At 42.8% G+C, this 15,219-nt stretch overlaps 1 protein-coding gene across 1 annotated transcript in view; it reads left to right on the forward strand.

Moving 5' to 3' along the window:
- The window catches only part of LRP4 (LDL receptor related protein 4), an 81,217-nt gene that overhangs the window by 53,678 nt on the left and 12,320 nt on the right, over window positions 1-15,219 (forward strand). Inside the window, exons 14-30 of the mRNA XM_056851910.1 lie at window positions 341-466; window positions 1,257-1,487; window positions 2,167-2,323; window positions 2,679-2,896; window positions 3,752-3,928; window positions 5,151-5,273; window positions 6,599-6,807; window positions 7,472-7,553; window positions 8,359-8,464; window positions 9,111-9,312; window positions 9,734-9,923; window positions 10,525-10,656; window positions 11,008-11,148; window positions 12,796-12,882; window positions 13,141-13,312; window positions 13,417-13,579; window positions 14,756-14,981. Coding sequence (XP_056707888.1) covers window positions 341-466; window positions 1,257-1,487; window positions 2,167-2,323; window positions 2,679-2,896; window positions 3,752-3,928; window positions 5,151-5,273; window positions 6,599-6,807; window positions 7,472-7,553; window positions 8,359-8,464; window positions 9,111-9,312; window positions 9,734-9,923; window positions 10,525-10,656; window positions 11,008-11,148; window positions 12,796-12,882; window positions 13,141-13,312; window positions 13,417-13,579; window positions 14,756-14,981 — 2,742 coding nt within the window. The remainder of the gene's footprint in view (window positions 1-340; window positions 467-1,256; window positions 1,488-2,166; window positions 2,324-2,678; window positions 2,897-3,751; window positions 3,929-5,150; window positions 5,274-6,598; window positions 6,808-7,471; window positions 7,554-8,358; window positions 8,465-9,110; window positions 9,313-9,733; window positions 9,924-10,524; window positions 10,657-11,007; window positions 11,149-12,795; window positions 12,883-13,140; window positions 13,313-13,416; window positions 13,580-14,755; window positions 14,982-15,219) is intronic.

Consider the following 15,219-nt stretch of genomic DNA (forward strand, 5'->3'; position numbering starts at 1 on the left):
GAGCTTGAAGCTCAACACATGAATAGCTGTTGTCAGGATGGGAGGGGGATTTTGGTTCATGCTCAGAACCTGGGCTGACCTGCGACTTCAGTGCTGCCATAGATGGAGCTAAGCAAATTCAGAGGCAATTCCCTGTTTACTCTGGAGATTCTGGCAAGCTTCTCAGCTGTTTGAACACAGCCCATTTCTGAAAAGCCCATTGTTCTGAAAAGATTTCCGTGTCTTATTTATATGAATAATATCCAGAGCAGAGTGGAATCCAGAACCTAAGGAAGATGCAGCTAGTCTTCCTTTGAACATCTAAAGACATGGTAACTCTCTCCCCCTTTTTCTGTTGCAGATGTAAATGAATGTGCAGAGGAAGGTTATTGCAGCCAAGGATGCACCAACAGCGAAGGTGGTTTCCAGTGTTGGTGTGAGCAAGGCTATGAACTTCGCCCAGACAAGCGCAGCTGCAAAGCCCTGGGTGAGAAAGGATTCTTGGCTCCTGCGGCCTGATTTGATTTCCTGGCAGAGTCATTGGATCAGTACCTAAAAGCTGTAAATCTGGCTGAAAACGTACTGCTCGCTTTGTACAGAATCTTTAGTTTTTGGCATTTCATCGTTGGTCACTGCTTGCACTGTGCCCTTTCTTTGTCCTATTTCTGCTTGTGTGCTCCAGTTGAAAATAGGAAATGGATTCATTGGGGGTGGGGTGTGTGTAGAACTATCCCGGTATGCTTTGGACTGGATAGCAGGTGCTTTGTATGTCAGAGCTGCTTGTGTGGGTGGATATGAGAGACCTGGGAACAAAATTTTACATGATTAACCTGCAGAGAATTAAATGCTTTGAGGCTGCTGAGGGTTGAGACAAGAGATTTGCATGTTCACATGAGGTCTTTGTTGAGGCTTAGATGTGCTTAATCATCTGATTTCCCCAAGCCACATGGCAGCTATATCTGTGCCTGGCACTGTTCTTTTCTGTGCCAACAGCAAAACAAAGAAATGGCAGCGTTGGCCTGAGTGGCACAATCCATTTAGGGCCGTATTGAGCCAAACCTGCTCAACATAGTACTACTTTTTAAGAATGATATTACTCGCTACATTTCTGACTGAAGACTGAAAAGCCAGATCAGTGTTATAGGAAGCTGCGTGGATAGGGTCTAGTGCTGCTGGTGTGAAGTTTTTATTCCCTTGAACAATCTTTCTGTGCCCATGAGCTTTGTTGCTTTTTTGTCTTACTGACCCACTCACTTCTCTCTCAATGTGTCCCTCAGGGCCAGAGCCTGTGCTGCTTTTCGCCAATCGTATTGATATCCGGCAGGTCTTGCCCCACCGCTCGGAGTACACCTTACTCCTGAACAACCTCGAGAATGCCATTGCGCTTGATTTCCACCACAGCAAGGAGCTGGTGTTCTGGTCTGATGTCACACTGGACCGCATCATGAGGGCTAACCTGAACGGCAGCAATGTGGAAGAGGTGGTGTCCACGGGGCTGGAGAGTCCAGGTGAGTGTCTTTTTTAAAAAATTATTTATTCAATAAAATAAACAGCAAAAAAAAAAAAAAAAAAAAAAAACCCATACAGCAATCTTCATAATTTAAAATACTATACATGTGTGTGTGTGTGTGTGTGTGTGTGTGTGTGTGTGTGTGTATATATATATATATATATATATATATATATATAAAAACTTAAAAAAATTAACCGAATTTCTATATTACAGCTTATTTCAATATCCTCATACATACTACCACACCAAATACATGGTTTAGACCTCTATAAAATAGCTAGACTGTCATTGCAGCACATTGTCCTTTGTCACCCTTGATTATAAGATTTTCCATTTTATTTACAGTTCGTAACCATAGCTCATCTAGGCTCATTGTATCACCATTTTTCTGATGTGTTGTTAGCTTAATTAATACATATATTTCTTTTACTTTAACCAACCAGGTGAGTGTCTTTAATGATTGCAGAGTCACAGGGTAAGGAAAGTGAGGAAGTACGCACAGGCATGGAGACTAATGGATACCTAGATTTATTTGATTTTTTAGAGTATTGCTGATTTTGTTGGACAAGGGTAAATGGAGTACTCCCTTCAGTTTTCCTTCAGTGGAAAAAAACTCATTACAACTGAGCACAGCCTGCACGCATTAGTGGCTTCTTTTCTCCTTTGGATCCTAGGTGGACTGGCCATTGATTGGATCCATGACAAATTGTACTGGACAGACTCTGGGACGTCTCGTATCGAAGTGGCAAACTTAGATGGAACCCACAGGAAGGTGCTTCTCTGGCAAAACCTAGAAAAGCCTCGAGCAATTGCTCTTCACCCCATGGAAGGGTGAGTGAAGGATGATGACCAAGGATTCCCCTGTTAGTTTCTGTGTAGAAGCTTACTGGGCTGAAACCTGCCCAAGTACATTCTTCTTATCAGTAAAAGTCTTCTTGCTTTCCTGTACAGATGCTCCTGGGTAAAGGCCTCTCCGTACTTGGGTTGCTCATTTACTATAGACGAATGGTTTCTGTAACTGATGACCCCCTGCCTTGTGAAGATGCTTGTTCAGAGATACTTGTTCAGGTGTTGGGAGAATGAAATTCTGGTCACCGTCTCCCTCCCATTTCTTTGGCTTCAGATTTCTCATCAGAACAGCCAGTAGATCACAGGTTGCCTGAATTTCCTCTCTCTTCTCCAATAGCACCATCTACTGGACCGACTGGGGAAATACTCCTCGCATAGAATACTCTAATATGGATGGCTCCAATCGGCGTATCATCGCAGACACTCACCTTTTCTGGCCAAATGGGCTAACCATTGACTATGCAGGGCGCCGGATGTACTGGGTAGATGCCAAACATCACGTCATTGAAAGGGCTGACTTGGATGGACAGAATAGGAAAGCTGTAATTAGTCAAGGTGAGATAAGAAAAATGGGGTGGTAGGGGTGGTGAAGAGGAAGAGGGGTGGTGAAGAGTGTAGAAGAGGAAGAAGAAGAGTTGGTTTTTATATGCCGACCTTCTCTACCACTTAAGGGAGAATCAAACCAGCTTACAATCTCCTTCCCTTCCCCTCCCCACAACAGACACCCTGTGAGGTAGGTGAGGCTGAGAGAGCTCTAAGAGAGCTGTGACTAGCCCAAGGTCACCCAGCTGGCTTCATGTGTAGGAGTGGGGAGACCAACCCACTTCACCAGATTAGCATGCACCACTCATGTGGAGGAGTGGGGAATCAAACCCGATTCTCCAGATTAAAGTCCACCACTCCAAACCACTGCTCTTAACCACTACGCCACGCTGGCTCTCCAAGAGCATAAACAGTGTCAACAAATTTAGTACCAAGAGAGGCAAAGGCAACATGTATGCCGTGCACCCATCCTGCATAGTGCTTAACTGTGCTGGGCAAAGAGTGCAGGCAGTAATGAAGTTACTGGCAAGCTCCTAAGCCAACAAAGTGAGGTTTGCACCATTATGTCATGTTGAAATTAAACACACTGTCTACAGTTTGTCACAGTTATTCGCACTTCCTTACAAATAGTGTTCTCGTTAACTCTTCTTCCCTGCTCAATATCAGCAAGGGTTGAGCTTGGTCATGCTTTTCCTTAGAATGAGCTTTATGCAGCCAGCTAAGGGCATCTTTCATGGTTATATGTTAGATATGGCTGTTCTTATTCTAATAGAAAATACCCTTGGGTTGGGGAGACAGAATAAAGACCTATCCTAACCCCTCTGAAGGCTTGGAGTAATTTGTGTTTGTGCTGGATTCTTCCTGCAGGCCTTCCACATCCTTTTGCTATCACGGTGTTCGAAGACAGCCTGTATTGGACTGACTGGCATACCAAGAGCATAAACAGTGCCAACAAATTTACTGGCAAGAATCAGGAGATCATTCGCAACAAGCTTCACTTCCCCATGGATATCCATACATTGCACCCTCAACGTCAGCCAGCAGGTAACTGCAGAGGCATAGGGGGACACAAGGACTGCCATTTATTATCCAAACAATGGTAGACTTGATTTGCCATACCCCTAACAAGGAAATGATAAGTCAAGGTGTGAAAAAGGTGGTTTGCCAATCCCATGTCATTAAGAAATACTCCTGGAATGTATGTCTTACTAGAATTCTGAGTATGATATTCTAGTATGATGGTTTTCATCTTTAAACACCCCTCCCCCAATGCTTCTAGCTCTGGTGATTGTGAAAATAAGCTAAAAAACAACAACCCAGGACAGTGTGTGTGAAAAGCCAGGAGGCATATAAGGACTCCACATTTATTTTAATTTAGGAACTTAACTCGTAGAGGCCGAGTCATGAATTTTAATATTTGAACATAAGCAATTTTAGGGATCTTAATTACCCCTGCTGAGCTTGAATGTTCAGGTGATAATAATACTTGTCTGTTATCAGTGACTTGGAAACCATCATGCTGATGCTAGTAATATGGGGGAGGAAATATGCACATTTGGTTCCAGTCTTCCAGTTTGTTGTGTGTTTCAACTGTGACACTCACAGAAGGATATGAGTTGTCTTGCAGAATCAGACCAAATGTCTACATAATACTAGCATTCTGTCCTTTGCAATGCCCCAGAAGCTCACAAGCAGTGCAAGGGGGGGGGGGAGGTATCATCCGGTAATCTTATTTATTGTTGAGGCTTGAAGCTGGAGGGATATTTATGGACAGTGATCTTTGGGAATACTTTTAACTGTAACCTCAACTCCCTCTGCTGGCTGTAGGGAAGCTGAGGCATATTGTAACTTTAGTAAGTAGTCTTAATATTAATGGCAATCTTTATTGTTCATATTTCACCATCTTAGTAGAAGGTAAGGAAAAATACCAGTACCCTAAAATACCAAATGTACACAGTATGTGAGCTATCTGAGAATTGTGCCATTATAAGCAAGGAGTACTTTATTTGAAATGTACAAAAAAAAACACACACACAACTTGGCCATGCCCTTGGAAATGAAACCAACCCTCTTTTTTTAAAAGGACCAATAGCAGGAGTTTGTGCAATAGGAATCTTTTAGTTATTATGTGTCTGGGTATGCACGTGTATGCAGAGATCAAAACTGGTTGCCTTGTAGCTGTCACTCTGCCCTGTGCCCCAAACTGTGTCTTTGTTTTCTTTATTGGCTTCCTTACGTGTTGTTTGTTCTTTGGCTATTTGAGCAGGGAGAAATCGCTGTGGAGCTAACAATGGGGGCTGCACCCACCTGTGCCTGCCAAACAACAAAAACTACACCTGTGCCTGTCCCACAGGCTTTCGGAAGACCAGCAGCCATGCTTGTGCCCACAGTAAGTGTGATGGAGAAAAGTTGATGCACTTTGACTAAATTGTTTTAAATATGTCCAGTCTAGGTGTAATTTGTTGAAATCTGTAGTCTAGACTTGAAAGGGGCTTGGAAGGGGCTACTGACAGGAGTGGAAGTTTGGTAGAGTGGTGTATGTGTGTGTGTGTGTGTGTGTGTGTGAGAGAGAGAGAGAGAGAGAGAGAGAGCAAGCAAAAACAATGTGCAGTTCAGTGACTGGTAGAGGGGTAAAAGGAAAGCAATTAGCAATAAAATGTCCAGTGTAGTAGTGCATTTATATACATTTGGGCTGTGGGGCCACATGTCAAATATTGCGTAGTAGTTCTAGTAGCCCCATCTCAATAGGGATGCCTTATAGCTGGAATGGGTATAGGAAAAAGGCAACCAAGATGTTCAAGGGCTTGGCACATGATAAAAAAGCTAATGCATTTGGCACTCTTTTTTGAAGAAAAAAATATTGGGGGTGAAGAAGAGGAAACGGTAGAGGCTTATACAACTATGTATTGTAAAGAGAGGCTTATACAACTAAGTATTGTCTTTACAATACATAGTTGTATAAGCCTCTACCGTTTCCTCTTCCATAATACTGGAACTTGGGTTCTCTCAGTGGAATTGACTGGAAAAATGTTCAGGACAGACAAAAGAATGTGCTTTTCCCATGATATGTAATTTAACTTTATGGAATTTGCTGCTGCAAGATGTGGTTATAGCCACTGGCTTAGAAGATTGTGAAAAGGATTAGATAAATTCGTGGAAGATACGTCTGTCACTAGCTGTTAGCTAAACTGAACCTCCGTTTTTAGAAGCATTGTGAATACCAGTATCCTGGGGGCCAACTGGGATAGCAGGCTTTTGCCTTCACGGCCTGGAGCCATCTGACTGGCTACTGTTAGCAATAAGACTACATAGACACTTGATGTGATCTAAGAAAGCTCTTTTTATGGACTTATTCCTTGGAGGGGGGGAGGCTAGTGATAGAATTCACCTCCCCTCACTTCTACAGTGATAGAACTGATAACTCACTTTTTAAAATCCATACTTGTTCCACTTGGATAATTTCCCCCCAATAATATGTTCTCTAGTCTCCTCCCAAGAGCTCTTTCCTAGCAATATATGCTTATTTTCCCTTCTCTATTCTACTCATGTTGTTAGGTAACCTGGTCTGCCCCCCAGCTATGGGTCAGATATATAAATCCATTTAGAGGGGCATTGGTGCGTCAGAGGTTAGATGTCACAAGAGATTTTTCTGTGTCTGTTACCATGTTGTTGAACTTAGAGAAATTAAAAGAAGACCTTTCGACCTTTGATCAGGTCTTGACAAGTTCCTGCTTTTTGCCCGAAGGATGGACATCCGTCGTATCAGCTTCGACACAGAAGACCTGTCTGATGATGTTATCCCCTTGGCTGAGGTGCGCAGCGCTGTGGCTCTGGACTGGGATGCAAAGGATGACTATGTCTACTGGACAGATGTCGGCACTGATTCCATTAGTCGGGCAAAATGGGATGGAACAGGACAGGAGGTAATGTCTTTTGAAATGAAGGGGCAGCTGTCTGAATGGGAACTAGTAAGAACAAGCTTCTTTTATCTGTTTAGATAATCTGCATCCAGCTTGAAGATGTCTAAATACATGTATGATGTATTTGTATGATGACCTGGGCTTATCTCTTAGATGTCCATTTTGGTTACACAACTTAATTTGTCTCAGCTGATTGTTAGAATACAAAGAAGCATTCATCTGAATCTTCAGTTTACTAATTTATACTGTGATACAAACACTCTCATCTTATTGTTTGATGGTATTAGCTGCTTTCTCTGCCCAAAGACATTTGAGGTTGCACACAGCATGACAATTTTCTGTAAAACTGTGCAAGAGAATGAGATAAGGAAGTGTAAAACATTATTTAAAGGTAATTAGAGAAACTTGTTTGGCAAATAACACATTCTCTCTCCAACCATTGTTTGAGTGTCCACAATTTTATCATCCAAAGAGCCAAAAAATGAGTACCAGAGCTCAGGTTGTTCTGTATCCATCTGTTTGTATGTAGAGATTTAGTAAAATCTGAGACTCCATTGTGAATTTTTTTAATAGTTAGATTAAATAGTTGCTAAACACATTTGTATTGCTGAGAGAGAACAGACAGAGGACTATTCTCTTTAAGACTCTTATTTTGTTTGTTGCTTAGGTTGTGGTGGACACAAGCCTGGAAAGTCCAGCTGGTTTGGCTATTGACTGGGTCACCAACAAGTTGTATTGGACTGATGCAGGTACTAAAGCTCTCTGCTCCATACAAAATAACAAGATCATCATCACTTATTAAGCTCAGTAGTCTTTTGAAGATTGTCTTTGTAATTCTAACCAGCCTATACCAAAGATGTGTTTTTGAAAGCATGAATAATAAACAACATGAGAAGTTTATAAACAACATGAGAAGTATGACTTTCACAGTAAATCACAGTGGTCAGCACTCTGGTAGAAGTACACACATTATTGATTCATTAGAAATCCAATGATAAAACTTCCCTGTATTATACCATTACAGACTGCAAGTTGTGGATTGTAGCTCTGAATGTTCCCCTGGGGGGAAATATCTACCCTCTCCATATAGAAAATGAGTATGTTGAGGTAAAAAGGTCACTCAGCCTATTCTTTTCCTGAGAAGTTGTTTTTCCATTTTCAAAATGGGTTTTTCGCTATAGTTGATGAGCATTCAAAGATGGACTTTCCTCAGTGTGAAGCCTGCAGTCCAGGCCAATCTTGACCACTGGATTCTGCCAGCTGTGTCCCTCCATTCTACTGATTTCGGTGAAAGTTGCTTCAAAATAAATGCACTGAGAATTGGCAGCCTAGTTTGTCAATAACTTGAAAGGCTGAGATGTGGGATTCCAGGGAGAGAGGTCTGCTGAGCAAATAATCTTGAGCGTATTAAAGTGTGTCTTCCCTTGGGGGGTGAGGGGATGGCAGTGCAGTGAGTGCAGTGAAGACCATGCTGGTGTTTTATTTTGTGATCTCTCCCTTGGTTATATAACTTTATGTTTTGTGGTTTTTTTGTTCCTCCTCTAATCATTGCAGGGACAGACCGGATAGAGGTGTCCAACACAGACGGGACTATGCGGACTGTGCTGATATGGGAGAACCTAGACAGACCTAGAGACATTGTGGTAGACCCTGTTGGAGGGTGAGAAACCTTCCTCTCTTGATACAGCATAGAAGTAATGCCTTGGTGTCACTGGGCTTTTGATTTTTAGTGGCAGTGCCTATCCCTGAGAGGCTTCCTTTCGAAGCCCTAGAAAGAAAATGGTCTTTCGACTGTACTGATCTGGAATTCAGACTTTTCTTCCTGACCACAGACTTGGTTTTAAGCCACTAAATTCTTACCCCAAGAGAAAATATTCTTAGCTTATCAGCACAGATCTATTTATTGACTCGTGTTCTATCTCTGACTGTGTAATATCTCTTATTGTCGCTGACTGAAAGCAGCTTCTCTGTGAAGCATCTTCTCTATGCAGGTGGCATACCACACTGGTCTTAGATTTCTTTCATACTGATTAGCCACCTCTGCTTCCTATTTCTGTATTGTAAACCTGGAGTAATTGAACTGAATTTTATTGAGGTAGTGTACAAGTAAATGCAATCTGAGAGGCTATTTGAATCCTTACTCTTCATTTCTTCCTAGGGAGTGCAGATTCTGGTTGAATGTAGACTCTAGAAAAGTGGCTTTTGAAATCACTGGGCCAATTAGATTGTGGATTTTGGTGGCAAAAGATTGATAGGAGTGTACAGATTAGCAGAGTCATACATTGTTTTTTTGGGCTTGTGTGCAGATTCATGTACTGGACTGACTGGGGGGCTAGCCCGAAGATTGAGCGTGCAGGAATGGACGCTTCTGGTCGCTTGGTGATCATCTCTTCTAACTTGACCTGGCCCAATGGACTAGCCATTGACTATGAATCTCAGCGTCTTTACTGGGCAGATGCTGGTATGAAGACTATTGAGTATGCTGGACTGGATGGCTCTCACAGGAGGGTAAGAGAGCCTGGCTGAAGGGAAGGGAAGGCTTCTGGAAAAGGGGTAATAAGTAGGAAAGGCATAAACTTACTTGGGGATAAAAATTTGTATATTTGCTTCGTTTGTGGTCTGCCTTTCTCACCAAGACTCAAGGTGGATTACACAATTAAAATAGTGCAGTCAGAGCAATATAATAATGTTATCAACACTGCAATAAAATGGGATTGCTCTGGAGTGAAGGAAAGATACAGTGAAGAGTGTGGAGAGTGAAAGGTTGCCTTGCTGAGACTCTTGCGGTCTCCACTCACTTTCTAATCTTTCTGCTCATCAGTGCTGCAACAACTATGTGCTGTTGTTTTAAGGTTGTTCAAGGTTTCTAGTAGTTGATTGCTGGTGTTCATGGACTTGACTCATGACGCCCTCTGGATATTACTGGCAGGTATTGATTGGAAGCAATCTCCCTCACCCCTTTGGACTTACTGTTTATGGAGGGCGGATCTACTGGACCGATTGGCAGGTGAAGAGCATTCAGAGCGCTGACAAAAGGACAGGACAGGATCGTGAAACTCTGCAAGATAACCTGGAGAACCTCATGGATATCCACGTCTTTCATCGGCACAGGCCTCCAGGTGTGGAAGATTACCATGAGAGCCTGCCCAGGCTTTCTTCCTCATTATATATCAAATATCATATATCAAATTATATACCTCATCTTGCTTCCCAGCAGAAGTCTAACGTGAGAAATGTGAGAGAGACTTCTTAATAACTATCTAATGGAAAGGGTCCCATTACCCAGAGAGCCAGCATGGTGTAGTGGTTAAGAGCAGTGGTTTGAACAGTGGACTCTGATCTGGAGAACCAGGTTTGATTCCCCTCCTCCACATGAGTGGTGGAGGCTAATCTGCTGAACTGGATTTGTTTCCCCGCTCCTACACATAAAGCCAGCTGGGTGACCCTGAGCTAGTCACACTCTCTCAGCCCCACCCACCTCACTAGATGTCAGTTGTGGGGAGGGGAAGGGAAGGTGATTGTAAGCTAGTTTGATTCTTCCTTAAGTGATGGAGAAAGTCGGCATATAAAACCCAACTCTTCTTCTCCTTCTCCTTCTCCCCAATTCACTTTCATATACATGCCTTTACAGCATTTAAAAGTTGCTAACGCTCCTTTCACTGGGCTTTTGAGTCTGACATTTGGATGCATTATGTTGTCTTTCCCCCTCCTCTCCTCCAGTACACACACCATGCAAAGTTGATAATGGTGGATGCAGTCATCTTTGCCTCCTGGCCCCTCTCCCTAAAGGTTACACCTGTACTTGTCCCACCGGCATCAATCTGCAGCCAGATGGCAAGACTTGCTCACCAGGTAGGTATCTTCCTGTTCGCTGAAGCACACATCCTGCTCCTCTCAGGCCTCAAGGTTCTGAATCTTAGAACACAATAATGCAAGAAATTCTTCCAGTGTTCTTGTTCTACCAATAAGGATTCTAAACTGTAAGTTGATTTTGCTTTAGAATCCTGTTTAAGAGGCAAAGAACAAACCAGTTTGTGAAAGTGCTTAATTTGGATGCCATGACAAATTGTGCTTGCTTCTATACCAGGAAGGTTACAATTTTGATGGGGAGCACATGGGGAGAAAGGTTTCAGTCGTATCCTGATCCTGCTGACTAAACCATATTTCTTGATTCTAATAGTAATCTTGTCCCCAATTCTGCAGGGATGACCAGCTTCTTGATTTTTGCCAGAAGGTCAGACATTCGCCTGGTTTCACTTGACATCCCATATTTTGCTGATGTAGTTGTCTCAGTCAATGTTACTATGAAAAACGCCATTGCTGTTGGGGTGGATCCTCTGGAAGGTATGAAATATTTTGCAGTGTAATCATTTAAATGTCAATAGCTACTAGTGACTCTATAGGAATAGACAGTACTGGTTGATTTTCAGAAAGCACGCAACAGATTTTCCCTTTCTTCCCTAGACAGTGCTAATGTATAAGTGATTCCTGCTAGGCAACAAATGTAGCTGAATCTCAGTAGGCCTTTCTTTTCCCCCCTCTGAGACATGTTGCTACATACTGTGGTTGCAGCAATAAAATGCTCAAACAGTGCAGTCATAGGATTGCGCTGTTAGACATGTAAATGCAGGCTGAGAGTTGGTCTTTCTAAATTTTTGCAAAATGCTGTGAAATTTCCCCCCAAGAAATCCCCTGTTTCTAGGTCTTATTCTTAGACATGGTAAAAAATAAATTTTCAAATAATGTTATTGCTTCTACCCCAATGAAGAACACACCATTCACAACATGTAAGGAATTTATTTTTGGACAGAGAGTGTTTCACAGCACCTGTGGCTCTTGTGTTTCCTTAGTAAAGCCTGTCCGCTGCAGTTGACAGGTAAAGTGCCACCTTCTAACTGATATCTTAGATATCAGGCTGGAATGTAGAAACATTACAGATGGAACTTTCTCCAGCAGTGGCATTGAAAGGACTGAGGGAGTAACGCCTCCTGGTCATAAGAAAGAACTGAGGGAGTAACGCCTCTCCTCCTGGTCATGTGATCAGTGCCGGATTTACCCATAGGCTTGGCAGGCTGAAGCTTAGGGTCTCAAAATCTAGGGGGCCTCCGGACAAGGTGTATAATATTTTTTGACACGGTCATAGGCCTTGCTTACACATGCTGTCATAATGCACTGTAGTCTCTAAACAACCCTTCAGTAATGTTCCTTGCACTCCATTTCAGAATAACACAGTCTTAAGGCAATAACTCGACACTAGCATTGATTTCTGTATTAATGTTGTTCTTCCAGGAAAGCAGTGAGATAAGATTAGTATTTTAATATGTATTTTAAAAGAATATATGAATTTTAAAGAATATTTTAATATGTATTTTAAAAGAATGTATGAATTTTAAAGAATATAACAGTAAACTTAATTTTTTCCCTAAAAATTCCTGTTTATTCCACAAAATGTTTACAAAGTTCAGTTATTGCAAAAGTTTTTCACAGTGTTAATTTTGACATTTATGCCTTCCCCCCCACCAATCACTATGGTATTTAACAATAACATCTTATATCCTTTAGAGGAGGAATTGTGAATTTGCTGAATTTTAAACGCCTGTCATCATCCTCAGCTTTACTGAATATTGTTTAAAACTCTCTTCTATCTTCCTCTAGCCATGAGGGTGGGGGATTGGGTGGGGCCTCCCAAGTGGAATAGGACCTCTCTTCATCTAAATCCGGCATTGCATGTGATGGTTTTGGTGGGAAAGCAGCAGAGGGAGGAGGGGCACTCCTAGTCTGCTAGAAAGCTTTGGAAGTCTTTTCCAGGCCTTGCCTGTGCGCACACAGTCCCATTGTGTGCCTGTGCAAATACCACTCAGTGAACAACAGTTCATTGGTATTTGCAACCCTGATTTTGGGTTATGCTTAAACTAGGCTGAAGTGTGTTTGATTTGCAGGGGAAGTTTTATTTAGGTAGGTGTTGCTGATGTTATCCTGTTTTCTTACTAGGGAAGGTTTACTGGTCAGACAGTACACTGCGGAAAATCTGCAGGGCTGCCCTGGATGGCTCCCAGTATGAAGATATCATTACTACAGGTAACAAAATGCTTTGCCAGAACCTTCCTGTCTTCATCCAGAGTACTTTCAGAAAACAATTCAATTGGTTTTGTGTATGGCTTTTTGTGAAGGGCTGTTTTTTTTGGGGGGCGGGGTAGTATAGTCTTCTCCAAATTTGTTAATGGAGTTTCTAGAACTATAGATGGTCTGGGGTATCCTGTGAATGCTTTTAAAGTGGGAAAGGTCCTAAGCTTTTGGGTGGGCATCAAGAACAGCAGTGACTTTGCTTTCCTACAGGGCTACAGACCACGGATGGATTAGCAGTGGATGCCATTGGTCGCAAAGTGTACTGGACGGACACTGGAACCAATAGAATTGAAGTGGGTAACCTGGATGGAACAATGAGAAAAGTTTTGGTGTGGGAGAACTTGGACAGCCCAAGAGCAATTGCTCTGTATCATGAGATGGGGTAAGTGCTGGTAGCAGAAAGGCAGAAGGTGAGAAGATATGGGAATATTAAATCTTCTGGCTTTTCTGTTAATAACTGGTTGGCTTTCTCCTTCCTCCCTCCAGGTTTATGTATTGGACAGACTGGGGTGAGAATGCCAAACTGGAGCGAGCTTGGATGGATGGCTCTAACCGCAGGGTGCTTATCAACAACAACCTGGGCTGGCCAAATGGCCTAGCAGTGGATAAGACTGGATCACAGCTGCTCTGGGCTGATGCGCACACTGAGGTTAGAATTCACATGAGAGGTGTGGAGTGGTCCTTGTGGGGGGGTTGATTTTAATACTTTGACAAAAAGAATGAGATGGGATAGGACTGATTAAAGAACACTTGCAATCTGAAAACAAATTCGTATATGAGTGTTGATCAAACACCACATGATGATGTGCCTATGTGAAACAGCCATCACAGATCAAAAGCTAACAACAAGACTTTACTATTAGCTGATGTTACTGCCGACGTTGTTTTAGTACAGGCTATTTGCCTGTCCAACTATAACTCAGCCTACAAAATTATGACCACATTTATACAGAAGAACTTTTTAAAAGCACTTATTTATTTTAAAGAATTTGTCCTGATTTTCTCTCCTATGGGGAGCCAAGATACAGTTTAAATAAGCAAATGGGACACCCCCCCCCCGAATACTCTGAAACTTGGACAGGTCTTGGATCCACTATCCCTGTCCACTTCAAGGCCTCTGGCTGTGCGCATGTGAAACACCTGCAGACAAGGAAGAAACAAACTCAGACCTTGCTCTGCCCTTCTTCTTTTTCTTTTTTTGCCATCAAGTCACAGCTAACTAGTGGCGACTCCGTAGGGTTTTCAAGTCAAGAGACGAACAGAGGTGGTTTGCCATTGCTTGCCTCTACGTAGCAACCCTGGACTTCCTTGGTGATCTCCCATGCAAATACTAGCCAGGGTCGACCCTGCTTAGCTACTGAGATCTGACAAGATCAGGGTAACCTGGGCTATCTAGGTCAGGGCTCTTGCTCTATCGCTGCTAGTAAAATGCTCCCCAGTTTCTTACCCTGCTCGGGAGTCCTTTTCTCACTTGTTAACTCCTCTCAGCAGAAAAAGCATTCATGAACAAATGGTTCTCTTTCTCTGTGCGGCTTAATAGATACAGCCACCATAACTGGGTTTCTTTTGCACTGGGCCCTCATATCTGATTGTCCGTAACCCCCTGGAAGGGCTGTATGAGGCACATGACCCCATGTTTGGTGCAATATTACAAAACACGACAAGTTGTCAGGTGAAGAGGTACCATATGATACATATGTATGTGCAAGTCCAGACTGTTGAGAATGTTGCGTATGGTAACTTGGAGTCATAACATTTTGAGACTCCACCTTTTTCCAGACAGTCTCTGAAAAGGAATAAAAGTTCATTATAGCTCTCTTCTTAGCGTATCGAGGCTGCTGACCTGAACGGTGCAAACCGCCGCACCCTGCTCTCACCAGTGCAGCACCCTTACGGCCTCACTCTACTGGACTCCTACATCTACTGGACGGATTGGCAGACTCGTAGCATTCACAGAGCTGACAAGGGTACTGGAGCCAATGTCATCCTTGTCAGGGCAAACCTGCCTGGCCTGATGGATATCCAGGCTATTGACCGGGGGCATTCTCTTGGTAAGTTTCCAGGTTCCATGCATGCCAGAAAAAGTCCTGGGATCTTGGTTTGGGATTCCTATTAAAAGCAGCCACTGCTGCAGCTCTTGGAAGATGAGAGGAGGGCATGGAGGACTGCATGTGGAAGGAACAGAACAGTTTCTACTCTGTTCTCCCAAGCCCATGTCCTCTACTGATGGGATGTGTAGTTAATGTTATCCATTACATCCTTAATTCTTGAAATTTTCTCTTTAAAGCT

Source organism: Euleptes europaea, chromosome 6, assembly GCF_029931775.1.
Source record: "Euleptes europaea isolate rEulEur1 chromosome 6, rEulEur1.hap1, whole genome shotgun sequence".
In the NCBI taxonomy this organism is placed as follows: Eukaryota; Metazoa; Chordata; class Lepidosauria; order Squamata; family Sphaerodactylidae; genus Euleptes; species Euleptes europaea.